At 36.3% G+C, this 20490-nt stretch overlaps 1 protein-coding gene across 1 annotated transcript in view; it reads right to left on the bottom strand.

The window, feature by feature from the left end:
• Positions 1–20490, bottom strand: part of PDS5B (PDS5 cohesin associated factor B) — a 136081-nt gene that overhangs the window by 47247 nt on the left and 68344 nt on the right. Inside the window, 5 exon segments of the mRNA XM_042457262.1 lie at positions 2039–2199; positions 11822–11927; positions 12859–12974; positions 13055–13194; positions 14259–14307. Coding sequence (XP_042313196.1) covers positions 2039–2199; positions 11822–11927; positions 12859–12974; positions 13055–13194; positions 14259–14307 — 572 coding nt within the window.

Raw genomic sequence — 20490 nt, 5'->3', positions numbered from 1 at the left:
AAATGCAATTCTCTGGATGCAAATGGCACCCTAACAAGAAAAAAAAACCTCAACACACAATTGGATAGCTTTTTACTTCTTCTCATAGGTTACAGAGACAGACTAAACCAGGGGTAGGCAACCTTTTTGAGCTGGGGGCCGGGTTGCTGTCCCTCAGACAACTGGGGGGCCGAAGCCAAAAAATAAATAAATAAATATTTTTTTAAAAAAAAATTAAATAAATAAATAAACTGGGACAAATGTAGGACAGACATTTCAAATGGAGGACACTTTTTTAAAAAAAATGGAGAACATGCTAAAAAATTGCTGATTTTTAAAAAAATGTTAATATAAATGCATGTTTCGGAGGCTTCTATAAACAATTGCCCCCCTTGCCCGCCGCTTTCTTCCCTTGCCTGCCGCTTGCCCCCCCTTCCCGCCTCCTCCTGATAGGCCAAAGGCTCCGGCGGCAATCGGCGGCAAGGCCGGGCTGGGGCCGGTCCCAAGGCCTTGCCGGGCCGCATCCGGCCCGCGGGCCGCAGGTTGCCTACCCCTGGACTAAACTGTAATTACAGTTCTGAAGATCCATGGAACTCAGATAATTTTGTGAATATAAACAGAATATGTATGATCAGGTTTTATCAAAATTATAGCCTGCCGTTCTATAACACTTTTTATTCTAGGTAATGTACATGTGAGGTCCCATTCCTTCACCACTTAGCATGATAGGAAACCTCAACAACACAGCTTCAAGATTGTGTGTATGTGTTGTGTGACTTCAAATCATTTCCACCTTCTGGAGATCTTGGCAAGATTTATTCAGAGATGTAGATGTTCCTGGTCATGTATCATCAGTTCAATGTTTGTTGTTGTTGTTGTTGTTGTTTTGTTTTATGGAGACACAAACACACATGCATTTCTGAAGAACACTGAATGATTTACATTTTTCTCCAGCCATCGTATCATGAGAGATGCATAAATCTCACTGCAGTGGTATTCACTGAGGTTAGGGGCACAGGACCTTGTGAAAATGGAAAACCCACAAATACTAAACTATTTTTTTAACCTGACAGCACATCCCACTAGGACTCTGTAGGTCCTCCAGTGAAACTCTACAGTCAACATCAGGTGGAAGTTTACCATGGAATCATGCTGGAGGACCCACAAATGTCTAGAGATGTTTTTTCTCAAGGAATCTTCAAGTCATCCAGGGTGACTCTATGGCCAACATCCAGCAGAGTCACAATGGAAGACCTAGAGACTCCTAGAGAGAACACATTAATCAAATCTGCAAGTGTCAAAGCTGCATGTGTAGGGGGTTGGCCATAATGTGAACAATATGGTCTCATGAAGAGGGGAACTGACAAATGATTGTTTTATCAGCAAGAAGGAAGATGCTATTAAAATGCACTAAACGTCTGGCGGTACAATTCAAAGACATAGCTGTGTTAGTCTGGAAAATCAGCATGCAAAGAGATCTTGTACTGCCTTTGAAACTTAAAAAAATAAGCTTGTTGCATGAGCTTTAGTAGACTTGAGCCTACTTCTGCACACATCTGAGAAGTAGGCTCAAGTCTATGAAAGCTCATGCTACCAGCTTCTTTCTTTCAGTTAGCCTCAAAGTTCCTTTTGCATCATCATCATCATCATCATCATCATCATCATCATCATCATCATCATCATTATCATCATCATCATCTATTCATTTGTATCCCACTTCTCCCTTTTGAGGATCGAGGCAGATAACAGCATGAATTAAAACAAATGCAGAAAATAATGAGAAGAGAAACAATATTATATTAAATGTCTAGTGATACTTTATATGTGTGTTGTTCGCATAATTAATATCAACAAATAGGTTTCAACTTCTGTGCTGAGCCTCTACCTAAACTCAGTATTCCTCTAAATTTTAATAAATATCATGGGACAATTCAACCCTATCAAAACGAATTAAACTTTCATTATTGACTCCAGGGAAGATAAATTTTGCCCAATATTTCCCAACTGTTGTATAGTATAGAATAATACAGTGTATTATATCTTAATGTATTTAACTCACGATCTGATGTGCGGGAAATCCTCTTCAATTTTGCTTCCCGTGTTCTTGAAAATTTGCAGTGCAGCTTCAGCTACCTTTTCATCATCCATTTTTAGACAAGCCAAAAGGGATTCAAATGTTTCAGCTGAATGGAATGAGATAGGGTGTGTAAACGAAAGTACCTGTAAGAATAATCAGTAAGGCTCTTTTAAAATGTAGGTCTCATGATACCACATACAGACTGAACCATTACATTCCAATATTTACTGAAGATAAAAAGATAAAATTTCAGCACAGAAGATATTAATTGTACACCAAATTATAGATAATGACAGCCCTGCCAAGTTAAAGGGAGAAGAGTGTTAGCTGTAACTGTGGTTCTTTGAGTGGTCTTCTATGTATTCATATACATGGATTCCGTGCCTATGCAGAGCTCAGTTTTGAAACTTTCCAGAATTTAACATTTTTGCTTACAGTTCTTCCCCTTTCCTCTACTCTTTAAGCTCTAAGGTGAACTTGTTGCCCAGTTCAATAACTTTACCAACAGTCTTTCAAAAGAATTACAGAAAAATGTCATATGAGGGAGAAGTCAGTTGTGTCAATGTACATTTTCCCCATTTATCAATAAGATAGCTTCTTGATTTCTATGTATTTTTTCTACCAATCTTAGAAAATTTTCCCTATATCTATTTTTTCTAAAAATTATTATCATAAATGTCCAATTGATATTGTCGAAAGTTTTCTCAGCATCAGTAAAAATAATGTCAATTTTTGGTCTATATTTTTCATGATATTATATCAGATTTGGTAAATTTCTAATATTACCTTTAATCAGTCTGTTTGGTAGAAAGCATGCTTAGTCTTCATGTATACAATTTATTAGAATTTTCTTAAGTCATTCTGCCATAATAGCTGCAATTATTTTATAATCGCAATTTAATTTAATAGAGAGATGGGTCTATAACTTTTTGGATCTGTCAAGTCTATTTTCTTTTGGTATCAAAATTATATTTGCTTGAGTCCATGTCTTAGGTACATCAGTAGTCATTATCTTGTTCATAGTTCTTTGTAGCGGTGTCATCAATTGATATACAAATGTCTTGTAGTATTCTGGTATAAAACCATCTGGGCTAGGGGATTTCCCTGATTTCATCTGTCTTATTACATCTATTATTTCTTCTATGTCTATTTTCTTACTCAATTCAGACTTTTGCTTTTCTGTCAATTTGACTATTCTTTGTTTACCTATTTTTTTTTAAAAAAAAGTATCTTCTTTATCTTGATCTACCTTATATAAATTCGTAAAGTAATTTGTGAAAATAAGTTTTATTTTACATTTTTTAATTCTGTATAAACTCTCTTCAGTTTTTGAAATAATCATTGGGCCTGTACAAACAGGCCAAAATAAAGCTGCTTAGGGTCACTTTGGAGGTATGCTATTTAAATAACATGCACATCTTAAGAGGACAGAAGCTGTGCCAAAGCTGTGCTCCAATCCTTAGGACTGGAGCATGGCTTTGGTACAGCTTCTGGCCTCTTAAGATGTGTGTGTTATTTAAATAGCATACCTCCAAAGTGACCCGAAGCAGCTTTATTTTGGCCTGTCTGTATGGGCCCTTTATTTCTTTTCTTAGTTTATAAGCCAGTACCTTTCCGGGTTTATTTGAAAATTCAAAGAATCTTTGCCTCATATATTTTAGTTTCTTCTCCAGTTCTTCTACTGCTGTAATTGATATTTATTTTTGAAGACAATGCATTTTTTCTTTCAGTCCTTTAGATGTTGCATCTAATTTAAGTTGCTCTTCTCTTAATTTGATTTCTTGTTCCAGTTGGCACAATGTTAATACTAAAGACTGAAGTGGCTTCAATGGATAGATCATGATCACAAAGATTATCAACACTGATGAGAAATAAAATGGCTATATCATCCCCATATAGGCTAGGGCAAAGGAAGAAACAGAGGTGTCCAAAAAATCAGTCATGGACAAAGGAGTGGATTCACTACCTGGTAACCAATATAGGCACAGTGAATGTAAAAAAGTACCAACCCAGCATCAGTGCAGTAGCTGTGGTCTAAATATGTGAGTACAGTGGTGTGCAGGAACTGTGTAGTGATCAACTACAAAACTGTGATCATGCTCTAAGATAAACTGGATACTAATCCCAGTGACAGTGGGTCAGGTAAAAGGAAGAATAAACGGCGTAACTGTAAACATTCTCATTAAGTCTCAATAAAGAAACAGCAACCAAGTATAATGAGGCTGTGGCCTAGGTTGACAATGTCAACTCCCATTGTGTTGGATTTCATAGTGTGAATCCAGGACTTGCAAAAAAATTGAGAAGGTTTTGCTTCAATGTACTGACTGTTCCAATCTTAAAAATTTTGGGTACCAGGAACAAAAGGCAGTGATATCAAGGTTCAAGCCTAGTTTGAACATTATCTCTTGGAATCAGTTCTACTCTGATTCTACCTTTCTCCTCAATGTTCAGACACTGTATTATCTGGACATTCTAGAGCCATGTTCTCTAGAATCTGTACTGGAAAAATCCCATGACTAAATATATCTAATGGAGGGTAAGGTTCTTGTACTTCTAAAACAAATAAAAATAAATATTGGAACATTTTGTTTTTGCAAAACCTTTTGGTTACATTTTTAATTCTTCTGTTTTCCAGTGTGAGAACATATTTCTGTTTCTGGGACAGATCTATTGATCTCAACACTTTGGTACCAATAGCAGTACTGATTTTTTTTTTCTGGCAATGCTAATAGCACTTAGAAAGCTGAAGCAGACATCTTAGGAAACAGCCCAACATACTGCAAGGATTCTCCTCAAAGACCTACTGGCTACCATGTGAAGATAAGCTGATAATAAGAGGAACCAACACATTGTTTTTCTCTTAAGCAAAGGATCATGCTCATGCTCATCCAGAAGAAGGAATCTCTCTCTCACACACACAGGTTGCACTTCTTAAACAAGGCTATAGGCAATGATATTTTTTAATAAACAAACATGCAAAAACTGTGGGGGAAAACAATTGAAACAAAAGACAGAATAAAGTAATAAGGAAAAAAATAGAAATCGAAGCTCCCAAAGGGAAAAAAAACTCTTTATTTTTTTTTATTGTTTAAAAAAGAACAAACATCTTGAGGACAAACAGAGATACATTAAACAGATACATTAAACATATTAAACAAAACACTAAAACATCACAATCTTTACTTCGTGTAGTAGTCCTTGATATATTAATTCTTCCCTATCTTAACTGCTAAATCCATATCCTTGACATTAAATTGGTTCTCCTGATTCTACAAATTAACAAACTAGCAGTAGATCTTCTCTAATTTATTTAATTTTTATATCTTCTTGTTGATTTACAAACAAATTAATATCTTATTCTCATATTTGTTATTGCTAAAACTTAAAGATTGGCTTACCAAGAAAAATATATCTCGATCAATTGTAGTATCTTACAACCTACCATACGATCTCTATGTTTTCTTAATATTTTCTTTCTTTTTCACACATCTTTCATTTAAATTAGCTCAGATTCCATCCTGTGTTTTTACCATATTCTTTCAAACACTTCCAGTCATTCTCAACCTCTTTAGGGGATTCATTCTTCATTATTTTGGTAAGTATGTCCATATCCATGTTTTCTCTTAGTTTAATCAACCATTCCTCGTTGGTTGGGGTTTGGGGTTTCTTCCAGTATGTCGCGTATAGTATTCTTGCAGATGTCACCATATACAGTATAATTTTTTTGTATTTCTCAATCTTTTTATTGGGCACTATTCCAATCATATTAAGTAAAAATAATTCTGGTTTTAATGGTATTTCGACTTGTAAGATCTCGTTCATCATTTGTTGTATCCTCTTCCAATATTCTTTAGCCATGTGGCATGTCCACCAACAGTGATAGTGGTTTCCTTCAGTCTTGTCGCATTTCCAGCAGTTTCTCTTTCCAGATTTATAAATCAGATTTATTTTTGTTGGGGTCATATACCAACAATATAACATCTTAAAATAATTTTCTTTCAAGTTTTGACATAGGGTAAATTTGTTGGTATCTTTCCATGATTTTTCCCAAGTTTCAAGCTGAATCGTTCTTCCGATGTCAATTGCCCATCGTACCATTGTATGTTTGACTACCTCTTGTTCCAGGTCTATTTTTTTCAATATTTTGTAGAATTTAGCTATGTGCGCCTTGTCCTTTTTAATAAAGATATCATCCAATTCGTTGTTGCTTTTTGATAGTCCAAGTTCTCTGTAATCTTTCTTGAATTGCAATGTCAGTTGATTGTATACAAACCAGTTTATTTTTGGTAGCTCATTCTGAATTTGGGTCATAGATTTCATGCTGTATTCGTTATTGCATCCTTTGTTTAATATATCTTTATACTTTATCCATTTCTCGTTTTTTTGTTTTTGTTCTGTATAAAAAAGCTTCTTGCGGAGATACCCACAGTGGTATTTCTTTATAGAATTGATTTTTTATCTTACTCCAAACTTTAAGTAAGGACCGTCTCACAAAATGATGATAAAAATTTTTATCCATTTTCAGTTTGTTATACCACATATATCCGTGAAATCCATAGCGTAAATTATAACCTTCTAAGCTTAATAGACGTTCGTTGTCCAGTCTTATCCATTCTTCTATCCAGTTTAAACATGAGGAGTAATAATATAGTTTGAGGTTTGGGAGAGCCCAGCCTCCTCTATTTTTGTCATCAGTCAATATTTTCCACTTTACCCTTGCTTTTTTCCCTTGCCACAAAAATTGTGACAGTTCTCTTTGCCATTGTTCAAAATATTTATCATTAGATATAACAGGTAGGTTTTGGAACAAAAATATGAATTTGGGTAAAATGTTCATTTTGATAATTGCGGCTCTTCCCATTAAAGATAAGTTTAATTTAGTCCATTTTGATAAGTTGCTTTTTATTTCTTTCCATGTTTTCGCATAGTTATTTGAAAATAATTCTATGTTTCTTTTAGTCAAAGTTATCCCTAAATATTTTACTTTATTTACAACCTTGAAACCCGTTTTCCTTTGTATATCTTTCTCCTCTGATGTGGTTACATTTTTAAGTATAACTGATGTTTTTTCTTGGTTGATTTTGAAACCGGAGTATTTACCAAATTCATTAATAGTTGTTATTAAATGCTTTATGCTTTCTTGTGGGTTTTCCACAAAGCAAATTATATCGTCAGCGAATGCTTTCAGCTTCCACTGATGACTTTTTATTTTTACTCCTTCGATATTCGGATCTTCTCTAATCTTATTATTTAATATCTCCAGGACTATCAAAAACAACAGTGGTGACAGTGGGCAACCCTGTCTTGTGCCCCGTTCAATTCTAATATGATCAGTTCTTTCTTGGTTTATTATTAATTGGGCTTTTTGCTCTTTATAAATAGTCTTTATCCATGTTAGAAATCTTGAACCCATCTCCATTGTGTTTAAAGTTTCTTGTAAGAATGTCTAATTCACCCTATCAAAGGCTTTCTCTGCATCCAACATAATCATAGCCAATTTCTTCTCGTTATGAATTTCGTAGTGTTCGATTATATTGATTACTGTTCTAATGTTATTTTTCATATGACGATCCGGAAGAAATCCGTTTTGATCTTCATGAATTTGGTATCTCAAAATTTTCTTTAATCTTTCGGCAATAATTGTTGCAAATATTTTATAATCAACATTGATGAGAGAAATAGGTCTATAATTTGATGTTTCTAGTTTATCTCTACCTTCCTTAGGGATTAATGTGATTAATGCTTCTCTCCAGGAATCGGGTATTCCATCATTCTGAATATCGTTTAATGTGTCTCTTAAAGGGCCAAGTATAATTTCTTCTGTTTTTTTGTAATATATTGCAGATAAACCGTCTGGACCTGGAGTCTTGCCAGCTTTTAATTTCTTAATTGCATCAGAGATCTCATTATCTGTAAAGTTTTGATTTAATATTACTTTTTGCTTTTTGTTCAGTTTTGTTATATTTTCTTTAGATAAATATATGCTAATATTTTCTTTTTCTTTGTCTGCTTCTTTGTTATATTTATATAGTTTTTCAAAATATTCTTTAAATTTACGTTTAATTTCATCTTGTTCTGTAATGATTTTACCGTTATCCCTCAATTCAGTTATCAATTTCTTTTCTTTAGTTTTCTTTAATTTGTTTGCTAATAGTTTTCCTACTTTATTGCCAAATTCAAACTGTTTTTGTCTGTTTGCTTTTAATTTCTTTGAGATATCATTTAAAGTTAGAGTTTTTAATTGTTGTTGTAACAAGGTTACTTCTATTTTTAATTTTTTTGTTCCCTTTTTTTTCCCTTCCTCTTCCTTTTTTCTCAATTCTTCCGTAATCATTAATTCTTTTCTTCGTTGCTTTTTTATTTGTTCACTGTTTATTTTGATGAGTATTCCTCTAATAACTGCTTTGCTGGTATCCCAGATTGTTTTATTTTTCATTCCGTCTGTCCTATTTTCCTTGAAGAAATGTTTTAGTTCTTCTTTAATTTTCTTCACTACTTCCGTGTCGTTTAGTAGGTTTTCTTGTAGTCTCCAAATATAGTCTAGTTGTCTTTCTTTAATTTCCATCATTATTGGGTTGTGATCTGATGTTGGTTTTACCAGTACCTCCATGGCTTTTACTTGAGGTAATATTGGTTTAGAAGCAAAGATTAGGTCTATTCTCGATAATGAATCGTGGACTTCAGAGTGGAAGGTGTATCCATTCTCGGAGTTGTTTTTATATCGCCAAACATCAGTCAGATTGATGTCTTCTATAAGACTGAAAAATGTTTTCGGTAGCTTGCCTTGGGATTTCTTGATCTTTTTATTTTTGTTGGATTTCCTGTCTATCGTGGGATTTATTACTGCATTAAAATCCCCTAACATTATTATATTGTCATAGTCTATTTTTTTTAATTTCTTCATGAACTTTTTGAAAGTACACATCCCTATTTTCAGCTGGTGCATAGATTCCAATACACAGAAGTTTTGTATTATGGGTTTTCACCTCGACTGCAACATAGGAGCCTGCATTATCTTTAAATATCTCTTTTGAGCTATATTTTTGGTTAACATAAATGGCGATTCCTTTTTTCTTCCCATTCGTTGCGGAAGCGTAGCATTGTCCCAATTTTGGATTTCTTATATATTTTATTTCATTTTCTTTGATTTTTGTTTCCTGAATACATATAATATCTCCTTTAAGTTTTTCTAATCTGTGAAATATGATACTCCTTTTGTATTTGGCATTGATTCCTTTCACATTCCACGAGATTACTTTCATGGTTGTGGTTTATTTCTTTATCTTTTTTAGTCTTAGTTTATTTATTTATTTATTTATTTATTTATTTTTGTGAGCCACCCCTTCCACCCCTGTGTGTGTGTATATTTTTTTGTTTTTTATTTGTTAATTTTTAATTTTTGTTTTGTTATAATGTAAAATTTTACTTTTGTCAAATCTTCTTCTTCCTCTCACCTCCTTCTTTCTTATGTTGATGTTTAAGTTTCACTTTCTTGATCTAGATTAATAACTGTTTCTTCTTTTTTCTTTTCTCCTGTTACTTCCTTTTTACTAGGCAGTTCTGGTTCCAATTCCTCTGGGTTTTTCCTCTCACCACTATTATTCCTTTCTCTGTCTTTACTTGCTCTCCATTCTTTTGTCTGAAAATATTTCTCTCTTCTTCCATTTCCTTTGTCTTTATGGTCCCCTAGTAATCTTTTTTCCATTTCTCTTGCTTTGTCCAAATTGTCTATTTTGTATCTCCTTTGCTCATATATAACTGTCAATCCTTCTATTCTCTCCCATCTGTAGTCTATTCTCATATTTCTTAGAAGTTGGGTTAGAGGTTTGTATTTCTGTCTCTGTGTCATTATTTGAGGGGGTATGTCTTTAAATATTTTTATAGCATTGCCTTCGATAATTAGTTCTTGTTCATAGCTTCTCTGTATAATTTTGTCTTTTGTCCTCGATTTCATAAAGCATACCAAAATGTCTCTAGGTATTTTTCTGTCTCTCGCAACGTTGGAGTTTATTCTAAACAGATTATCCAATTCGGCCTCCATTCTTTCTTCGCTATGGTCAATATATTCCGCTAATACTGGGATAATTCTTTTGTAAAGGTCCTCTTTTGGTTTTTCTTCTAGTCCTCTAATTTTGATGCATTTATCCCTGTATCTCAGTTCGCTCGTCAAATCCTTTGATTGTTGTTGAACTTGTAGTTGACTAATTTCGTTGGATGTCTTTTCCAGTCTGTCAGTCTTCTCTTTGATCTTTTCTACCTCTGTTTGTGTTTTTGATATATCTTGTGTCATCTTTTCCATTTTCCTGCCAAAGTTATCTAGTTCTTTTTTTTTTTTTTTAATTCATGGCGGAGGAGGCACTGTATGTACCAACACTGTGGAAACCAAAGTAGAACTGAGCCATAGCCTTATTTTAGGGCTTATTTAGTACAGTAAAGGAGAGTGGTGGGACCCCTGTGAAAATTTTTAAGCTCTGGAAGGTTCCAAAAGGGAGCTCTGTGCAGGCTTAGAACCCATGCCTATGATACTTAAAGACCATGTTGATTAACAGTTCTTAGCTATACAATAAAATGTGTGGGAAAAGAGACGTGAACACAAATCTCCGGCTCACCATTACTCCAAGTACTGTGAAGCAAATGCTGATTAAACAAAACCCACAATTTAGTCAACACTCTCAACTTTGTTTCTTCCTTTAAAATGGGACAACCCAACACTAAATAAAACAAATTATGATATTCTTAAGTTTTTCTAACCCAGAGAACACTGCTAAAATGTTATCTGTTTAATGTTTAAAGAGTCTATGCCAACTGAGTTGATTTACATAGCATCCAAATCAGAGTGCATGCAAATTATTTTATTTGCAATGATCACAACAGACATCTGCTTCTATACCATTATCCCATTGGCAAGATTGTAAAAAATCCACTGGCTCATACTGGGAAAACAGAGTATTTATTGTGAAGTATGATTTCTTCAGTACCATAGATTATGCTTCAATATGAGATCTCACTTGAGTTTGGTCGAATTTCATTCAAACCATTTGTTGTCTATCTATCATGCTGCTTACATTACCATCTCCAACTCTAAAGGAGATTGTTTGGTTCCTGGAGATGGTATCCAGGAGCAACAGAAACTAAGAGTCTAAATCATCTTCATATTGCAGTGATCAGTCAGTACATTAATAGAACTGGTAAACCCATCAGTCAGAACACATTCAAAAGTAACCAAAAAAATAATAATAATCATTTGAGTCTTTAAGCCTCTAGGCCCTTAAGAAAGGGTAAAGAAAGTGTGGCCCACAGTCATGTATGTCCCTATGTTCTACTGTGGTTTCCTCAAGAGCCCTGTCTCTCCTGAGCCCCAAGTTTGTTTTGCTGCAAACAAAAGCTGAAAAAGAACAGCTTCTGCTTATGGAAGCATTCAGGAACAGAAGCTAAGTTTATTACCAAAAAGAGGGTAGGCAAACCTACCCTCTGCATCAGAGATGAAAATTGGCTTCTATCATTATTGCCCTACAATTTAGAGGCACACCACGCTAAAAGCTTCTGCAGAGGCCAGAGGCTACTATCAAACAACACCAAACCACATAGTGGACTGACTAGGATAAAGGAAGTGCTTCAGATTTCCCTTCAGAGTCTCCTCTGATGTAATGTCTTATACTTAGCTAACACAGCTTAAGTTATGGTTTATCTAAATATAGTTTGAAACATATGACTGGATACATAATAAAAGTAGTGCTTCCCCCTTAAATTGAAGAGGATCTTTACCTTAAGCAATTCAAGGCCTGCCCTAATTGCCTGATCAGTAGGTACACCTTCATCTTCATCATCTGCTGTTCCATCTATAGATTTGTTCACTTGTTTAATAAGAGCACTAACAAAGGAAGAGAACAAAATTTATCAATGATAATTTTATAAATCATTTCATAATCACATTGCTAATCATCAACATGCATTTTTTGCTTCCTAATACAACACACAAATGGGGTGAAGTTTATCCTCTCTCACTGAATGTGAACTCATAGTACTAATTGTTAGAAGTTAAGCTTTTAGGACAAATGCTGTCTACTGCTACTACTTTCTATTGCTTTTTTATTTTTCATCCTAAGGCAAATCTATCATGGAGTTTTCTTGGCAAGATTTCTTCAGAGTGGAGTTGTCTCTTCCTTCTTCTGAGGCTGAGAGAATGTGACATGCTCAAGGTCATCCAGTAGGTTTCCATGACTGAGTGGGGAATTCAATTTCTGGCCTCTAGAGTGTTCAAACCATTACACCATGCAGGCTTTCTCCACAGATGTACAGCTAAGCACCTAAATGTGGGGAACTTGCCAGCAGCAAGTGAGAAGGTCCTCTGGACAACATCATTCCCCTTACCCACAATCAAATATTCTTGGAACAATGCTATACACACAACTTCAGGGAATTCAGAGTGGTGGACTAGCTACTAGTCACACAAAAAAGCTTCTCTTTCCTTAATACTGTCAGAACTCCTTCTCCCCTGACTGCCTCCCCAGTAGACAAAACTATATGTAAAAAAATAAAAAAACTATATGTCACCATAAGCAACCCCCAATCCCATTAAATGTTGTAAAAAAAATTGCCCCACAATCCTAAAATCACCCAAATTGCATCCTAATTCTAAGAAAAACTGGGAAAGATTAATCTCATCTTTAGTAATAATGATGTATAATGGTAATGCATTAGGACAGGACAAAAATAAAATTTTCAGCAGATGGAAGAATGTTGATAAAAACAGCTGCAGCTGTTTTAATGAGGTTTATCCCACATTAAGCGAAAATATATACCTGATAGATTCTGTATCGATGTGCACAGGGGCTATCCGCTCCAGAAGGAATTTTATCATTTCCAAGAATGGGTTTGAAGGTTGCTTGGGATTTCCTAACTTCTTTGTAATTTCTCGCTGCAATATTTATATAAATGCATTAAAAGACAGATAATTTAATAAATGAAACCAGCAATTAATTAATTAATTGTTCTTACCACACATCCTTCAGCTTGTTTGCATGAACAAGTTGGGCTAACAAGAGTTTCCAGCTGGTGCCTTATTTTGTCATCATCCTCTAGAACTTGAGTGAATTTCTTCATGAAATCCTGTGCTTTGCCAGGATCAGGCAAGTTTCCTTTAAAGAAGAAAGAGATTTATTCACTGATTCCAAATATACCAAGAATACCAACTTCAAAGGCTCTAACCCAAACATTATTGCTAGGTATTTAACTTGAGTTAAGGACAGAAGGATTCATCCTATTTTTTGAGTCAGCTCTGTACTCTATTCTGCTTCAGTTACTTTCCATTTTAAATTTAGAGAATTGTAAAAATAATTTCTAATGTTAATTTTAGGACTGGAACATGAGTATTTAGAAATCTTTCGTAGGCCCAATACACACAGGCATGAAAGCACCGTGCTGGCGCCATATTAGGATTAGAGACCATGCAGCAACCTTACGATCCCTAACCCTAGTACAGCGCAGTGACATCCCATCCATACGGGGTGCCACGATTGTGACGTAAGTGGCACATGGCATCTCCACGTTGCCACATGCCACTTATGTCACAAGTGCGCCAGTGGCACACTCACAACATCACTGCGGTGCCGTAAAAAGAAGCCGGAAATACCGGGTTCTTTTTACTCCAGTGACGGCTTGCTGTTTGGGGGCTGTGCCGTTCCTGCGGAGGAAAAACGGGTGCCAGCAGGGTGCTGTTTTTTGGCAATCTATCCCAGGCCATATTCTCCTTTTCACTTTATTTCCTCCATGTCATTACAAAATGCAGTATCACATCAAGATTCCTTTCTGCACTGTATTTCACCAACCTACACTGTTTGATCTGATCTATGAAGCAACAAAGAGTAAAAAAAGAAAAGAAAAGAAAAGAAGGAAGAGCACAAGAAACTGAAAGCTGTAAACTGCATTATGTACTGCATTCTGAACAAAGTCCAGGAATCTCTTTATGGATTTTATACAATGAAAAAAGGATTGTCTCCTACCTCCCAGTTTCATCTCTCAAACTACCAAAAACCTAAATCAGTATTTCTTTGCACAACTTCTTCTAATTCATTTTGAAAACTCAATAGTGTGGTACTTCTTCAAAGTAAGGAAGCACTTTAATCAATTCTTCAGTATTAAAAAATTAACAAGGAACCACTGGTTATTCAAACATTACCCTTAAAACATTTTTAAAACTTACTTGTTATCACCATCACTTTTGAAAATATAGCTTTACTACTGGCATCTGTCTGGAAATGAAGAGGTAACACTTTTTAATAACAAGACTTTACAACATAATCAACATTGCTTCAAAGCATCCAAGATAATTACTATTAATTAATTAATACATTACACTTATGCAGAAGTAGGAATGCTAAGGGGTTTAATCTTAACCATACTTTCAATAAAAAAATAAAAGAATTTGCATTTCAATGACCCATAATTAAGCCAGAATGCTGTTATCCTTTAACATCTGCATTTCTCCAAATTTTACAGTATAATTCTTCGGTCAAAAATGTATACAGGTTGAGTCTCCCTTTTCCAAAATGCTTGGGACAAGAAGTATTTTGGATTTTGGAATATTTGCACATACATAATGGAATATATTGGAGATGGGGTCAAAGTCTAAACATGAAATTCACTTATGTTTCCTATACATCTCATACACATAGCCTGGACGTAATTTTATACACAATATTGTTTAATAATTTGGGGAATAAGTTTTTGTACATGAACTATCAGAAAACAAAGGTGTTACTATCTCAGGCTGCATCCACACTGCAGAATTAATGAAGTTTGGCACTGTTTTAACTGCCATTGCACAATGTTACTGAATTTTGGGATTTGTAGTTCTGAGGGATATTTAGACTCTCTCAGACTGCTGGTGCCACAACAAGCTACAAATTCCAGGATTTCATAGAATGGAGTTGTGACAGTTCAAGTGGTGTTAAACTGCATTAATTCTGCGGAGCCTCAGCCACCCATGTGGATAATTTTGGATTTTGGAACAGAATTCCTGATAAGGGATGCTTGTATAATGTATATTCTGTTAGCTCAAATATGGTGAAAATTATATGAATTTGCTGGGCATACATATGATAAAATGCTAACCATATTTGTTCACAAGTGGACTAAATGAAGTATGGCAATACCAAGGGATCTTTAAATATTGTTGCTGAAGCTCTAGTAGCAATGATTTAAGTCACATTTCCCTATTAAGACTCATTTGTTCTGACAGCAGCAAAGGCCACAGTAAGTATATGCCACTGCTCATATTCATTCTCCTACCCCCAACCAACTCACATTGATATCTTGGGATCATCAACATTTAAATGTTTTTAAAAACCAAATAAGGCGGAAATCCAGTTGCTAGTTCCAGTTGCAGGAGACCTATGAATTAATTGCTGAATAGTAGGCCAACACTTATGGAAATACCATTAATTCAACAAGGCTACTCTATGATTCACAACTGGACTTAGATCTTAGAGGTCATAGTTTTAAGAAGAATTAATTAAAATGCAAAAGTTGAAATTTTATATAGCCATATGACGTACTTCACAGAAGTAAAAAAAGACCGCACAAGTTACCCCCTAATTTGTGGGTAGCTTTATGGTTTTAAAAGAGAGCATAATTCACTGCGAACTGTTTAACAGAAATTAATTGTTTTCAAAGTACAGATTGCATATCCTTTATCCAGAATTCTGAAATCCAAAGTACTCCAAAATCCCAAAAGTTTTGAGATACTTACCTGTACTGTATTTGTGAGGCTGGAGGAAGACACAGCTAGAGAGACACAAAGATCTGTAGAATGGTGTGAGGTGTGGATTTGCGTCAAGCACCATGCTTGGATTTCCGCCATCTCACAGGACTTCATTCTCTATCCAGCCTATACAGTCATCTCTCTGTATTCATGGCTTTGGTATACACGGTTTTTAACATTTGCAAGGTCTAGGCCTCCAAATGCACATGCACTCCCCCTCCTCTCCATGTCCTCCCTGCCACTCTGTAACTAGCCCTGCTTAGCCAACTACAGGACGACACAGCAAGATGAAAGAGAGGCAACCTTTCTTTCTTTCTTTTTCTTTCTCCCAAGGCTTTTCAGGGCAGAAGGGTCCGGAGGAAGAGAGGACTCCCTTCCCCCAAGCCCCTGCTGCATTGGGAGGGCTTGGGGAAGGCTTCTCCCAAGGCTTTCTAGGGCAGCAGCAGCCAGAGAAAGGAGAATGAGTCCCCCGCATTCTTTCTGATACTTCAGACAGCTGACGCAAGCTCTCTGAAGCATTGGAAGGGAGGCGGGAGAATCTTGTGTGCTTCTCTCTCCCTTCCTTGAAGCCTCTGAGAGCCTGCCTGCGGTGAGGAAGGGTGAGAGCAGTGCACGAGTCTCCCGGCTTCCTTATGATGCCTCAGAAAGCTCAAGCAAGCTTTCTGAGGCATCAGAAGAGGGAAAAGAGGCAAGCTTGCACGCTCTGTCGCTCTGAAACTGGAGGGAGGGGTTATTCACGAAATTTTCCAATTTATGAGGGTCCTTTGCCTCTAAACCCCATGAATACAGAGGGATAACATGTGTGTGTGTGTGTGTGTATTCCAAAATCCAAAAAATTTCAAACTATAGAACACTTCTGGTCCCAAATATTTCAAATAAGGAATACTCAACCTGTACTAAGAAACAGAAAAGCTTCTTAGAATTCTTGGCAGGCAGTTCCTTAAAAAAATCTTTAATTGAATTAGGAGTTAATAACAAATTTATAACACTGCAAATATGAAAAACCAGCTACAGCAAACAAACACAATGATATAAGTAAGCTCCTCCTGACTTCATTCCATATACTTTTCAGTTCTCATCTTAAAAACAAGTTAATTTACAGACTCTAGAATCTCTATGTAATTTCACAGTTCTATTTCAGTATGCAGCACGGTTGCCATCTTTATAATACAGTGGACCCTTGCCTTAGGCGAATTCCGCATGTGCTCAAGCCCATTCATTTGAATGGGGCTTGTGTGCGTGGCAGCACGGCCGCGTGGTGCTGCGGTGACGCATGCTGCCACAGGCATGCTCCCCATTCATTTGAATGGGATGTGCTGCCCCTTGCGCCCTGTGCGCTCCCCGTGGCTTGAGCACGTACGCTCAAGTCCATGTATAGTGTGCCCATAAATAACACAGGCGCACTGTAACACGTTGCCCTTTCCAATCCATATATAAAAATTATGGCATTTTAAGCATTATTTTCCTCATATAAATGCAAGAACATTTAATTAATATAGTGGGCCCTCACCTTACACAGGGGTCCATTCTGGATCCCCCCGCGTAAGGGAAAATCCACCTATGCTCGAGCCTCATAGAAAATAATGGAATGTGTGCATGTGGCAGAGCAGTGCGCGTGCACTATGGGCACACGCACCATTGTTTTCCTCCCCAAGCAGCTTCCGCATAAGCTGCGTAAAATGCATCTATGCATGGCATAGGCACACTGTACCAGAATTTCAACATATTAATTGTATCATTATGTGCCTATAAGCAAATAAAATATTAAGGGTATGTCAGAAAGGGGTATATTGGTTAGGTTGAGGATTCCACATTAACTGGAGAGTACTGGAAATACTATTTTAATATAGCAAATTATTACAATACTGAGCTTTAAAATTAAGTATTATTTGATGTGATTAATACCAGAAATCTGCCAGGAATAGTTCCATTCCCCACTCAGCCCAATTTATACAAAATTTCTTGTTCAATTTTGAGGCAGAGATTGGACCATTCTGTTCATCACATTATTTCTCCCACTGTAAAAGGAAATACTGCTAACTGCAACTGTTTAAAGTTCTGGAGCACAGTTCAACCTACTGATCAGCTCAAACAATTCAGACCTATAATTAAGTGAGAATGAAATCCAATGCTGCTCAGAGAGTCAGTCTGTCAGGTTCTTTCTGTAAAGTCTTCCAGGGGATTAAGCACAAATGAGGCCATTTCTTGGAATTAAGCTCTTCCATTCCTTATCAGAAAAAAACAGGCAGCACAAGGCAGATTACCTGTCAGAATTCTGCATAATCTATTTTTAAAGGCCCTCAAATAGATAACGTATTTAGATAATACAATTCTGTACATTACAAGTGATTTTCAAGTTGCCAGTAAATGGTTTTACTATTGTTTCTCCTTTGTGCATGGGAATGTGGGGGTTGGTTTTAACAAGTTTATTATTATTTTCTATGCAACTTTGGGAAATTATTTGTAATTCGAATGCACCTGGGAAGTTTCTTAAATAAATAAAATTAGGCTTCACATTAAAGCACATTAGAATTCTCCAGACTGACTTTTGGATCAGTTTTGTTTTTCATTTGAAGTGGGGGACCTCTGACAAGACCTTTCCAGATGGTCAATCACATCTGGAAAGGAAGGAATAAATAAATATCTGAGATCTGAACACTGAAAATGTATTGTTTGATACAGGGCTTGATCCCAAACCCTTTCAAATAATCGGTAATCTGGTCCTTGGTGAAGAAATCACTAAGAGAGACCTGATGGGACAGTGGTTAAATGCTGATACTGCAGCCACAACACTGGAAGTTGACAATGTTGTAATTTTGATCCTGGAGGGCTCCAGGGTCCACTCAGCTTTGCATCCTTCTTTAGGTCACTAAAATGAGTACCCAGCTTGTTGGGGGCAACACACTGTAAACTGCTTAGTGAGTGCTTAAGCACACTGATAAGAGGTACAGAAATGTACTTGCTATTGCTATACATTAAATTTAGACCTGGCAGGTGTTAGCAATTCTAGCTCAGTTGCCAACATCTGTCCCTGGACAAGATGCCTAAGACAGCAGTGGTTTTTCAATTCCAGCTAAACTTTGATGTACATAACTGGTTTTCTTGGCACATTTCAGTCATGAGTAAGATCTGGCTTTGGAAGAGAAAATGCTTTGATTTGTATTCAACTTTGCTGCGATAGCCAGGGAAAGTATAGCTCTGTTGTTGTTTTTGTCCCTCCCAGTGATTTTTACTAGTGCTGTATTAACCACTGTATCTGGACAAGCTTTCCAAGTTAGGAGTTAAAAGTAATTCCTCCCCCTCTTAGTTGGATGGCTAACTCCAAATAAGCACTACTCAGTCCCACAGCTTTGCTCTACAGTCATCTCTTTGCCCTATGCTGGTTATCATCAATGCCTGCAACACTTAACTGTTTGCAGCCACTGGGAATATTCCATATTTTGGTAAAGTGCTGTGGGCACATAACAAAATGGCTGCTACACTGGGTGTGACCAATCACAAAACACCCTTTTCCCAGAAGGCAAACTGAGGAGGATTTAACTTGCTCAAGAGTATAACACTGTGATGGAAGTCTTCTGGACTTTTGAGTTTTCTAGTACAGCACATATTTCTCAGAAGAGAAACAGATGACAACAAAGAAGAATTTGGGCCTGAGGCCCCAACTAACAAATCATTTGCTTCATTCTAACAAAGCAAAAGAAAATACTTGTTTTACAAACTAGTAAAAATCATTCTCAGGCAACAATGACATCCACTAGGCAAAAGACATACATGAAACCAATAAAGTGACATATGCTTGGCAGAAAAACAACAACCTCCAGCCACTAGGATGGTCCCCATCTCTTCTCCACAGCTGCCCAAGTATGCTTCCAACTCCTAGAACTCTAGGATGTTGCCCTCATTCTTGGTTTTCTTACAGGTAGACTTCAAAGTGAATCACCACCACCACCACCATCATCTCTTCTCCCCAGTCTGGTACTCAAGGTGGCTTTATATAAATTCAGGACATCCACTTATTGGTGAGGTTCTGATGTGTATTTTTATCTGCCCATGGATCACCACACACCACATTATTCAATAGCAGCAACTTGTGTGTGTGAGCCTTCAAGTTGCCTGTCAATTTATGGTGATCCCATGAATTTCACAGGCTTTTCTTAGGCAAGGAATATTCAGAGGTGTTGTGCCAGTTCATTCCTCTGAATACCAGCATTTTGGTATTTTTTTGGCTATCTTCCATCAAAGTAGTAACCAGAACTGAGCTTCCAAGATCAGGCAGGATCGGGTGCCTTTGGTACATAATAATCATTGTAAAGAATCCAGCTAAAAGCATTGTATACAATGTTCCCAAATAGGAGGATCAGAAACGTAAAGAACAAAAGCTAGCGCTTGCCCAAACAAGGTAACTATGAAATTACTATAAAGTATAGAATCATAGAATTGTAGAGTTGGAAGAGACCACAAGGCAGGGCTGGCTCTAGGTGTTTTGCCACCCTAGGCAAGAAATATTTTGGCACCCCCTGTTGCCCCTCATAATTATTTTCACCCCTTGATTTCCACTGTTTTGTTTGTTAAAGCTAAACATGACACAAAACTTAGGTTCCAATCTGTTGTCACAGTATTATTATTATTATTATTATTATTATTATTATTATTATTATTATTATTATTATTA

Source organism: Sceloporus undulatus, chromosome 3 (genome assembly GCF_019175285.1).
Source record: "Sceloporus undulatus isolate JIND9_A2432 ecotype Alabama chromosome 3, SceUnd_v1.1, whole genome shotgun sequence".
NCBI classification, from domain to species: Eukaryota; Metazoa; Chordata; class Lepidosauria; order Squamata; family Phrynosomatidae; genus Sceloporus; species Sceloporus undulatus.
The sequence above is the reverse complement of the archived record's forward strand: the minus strand, read 5'-3'. Positions and strand labels throughout refer to the sequence as shown.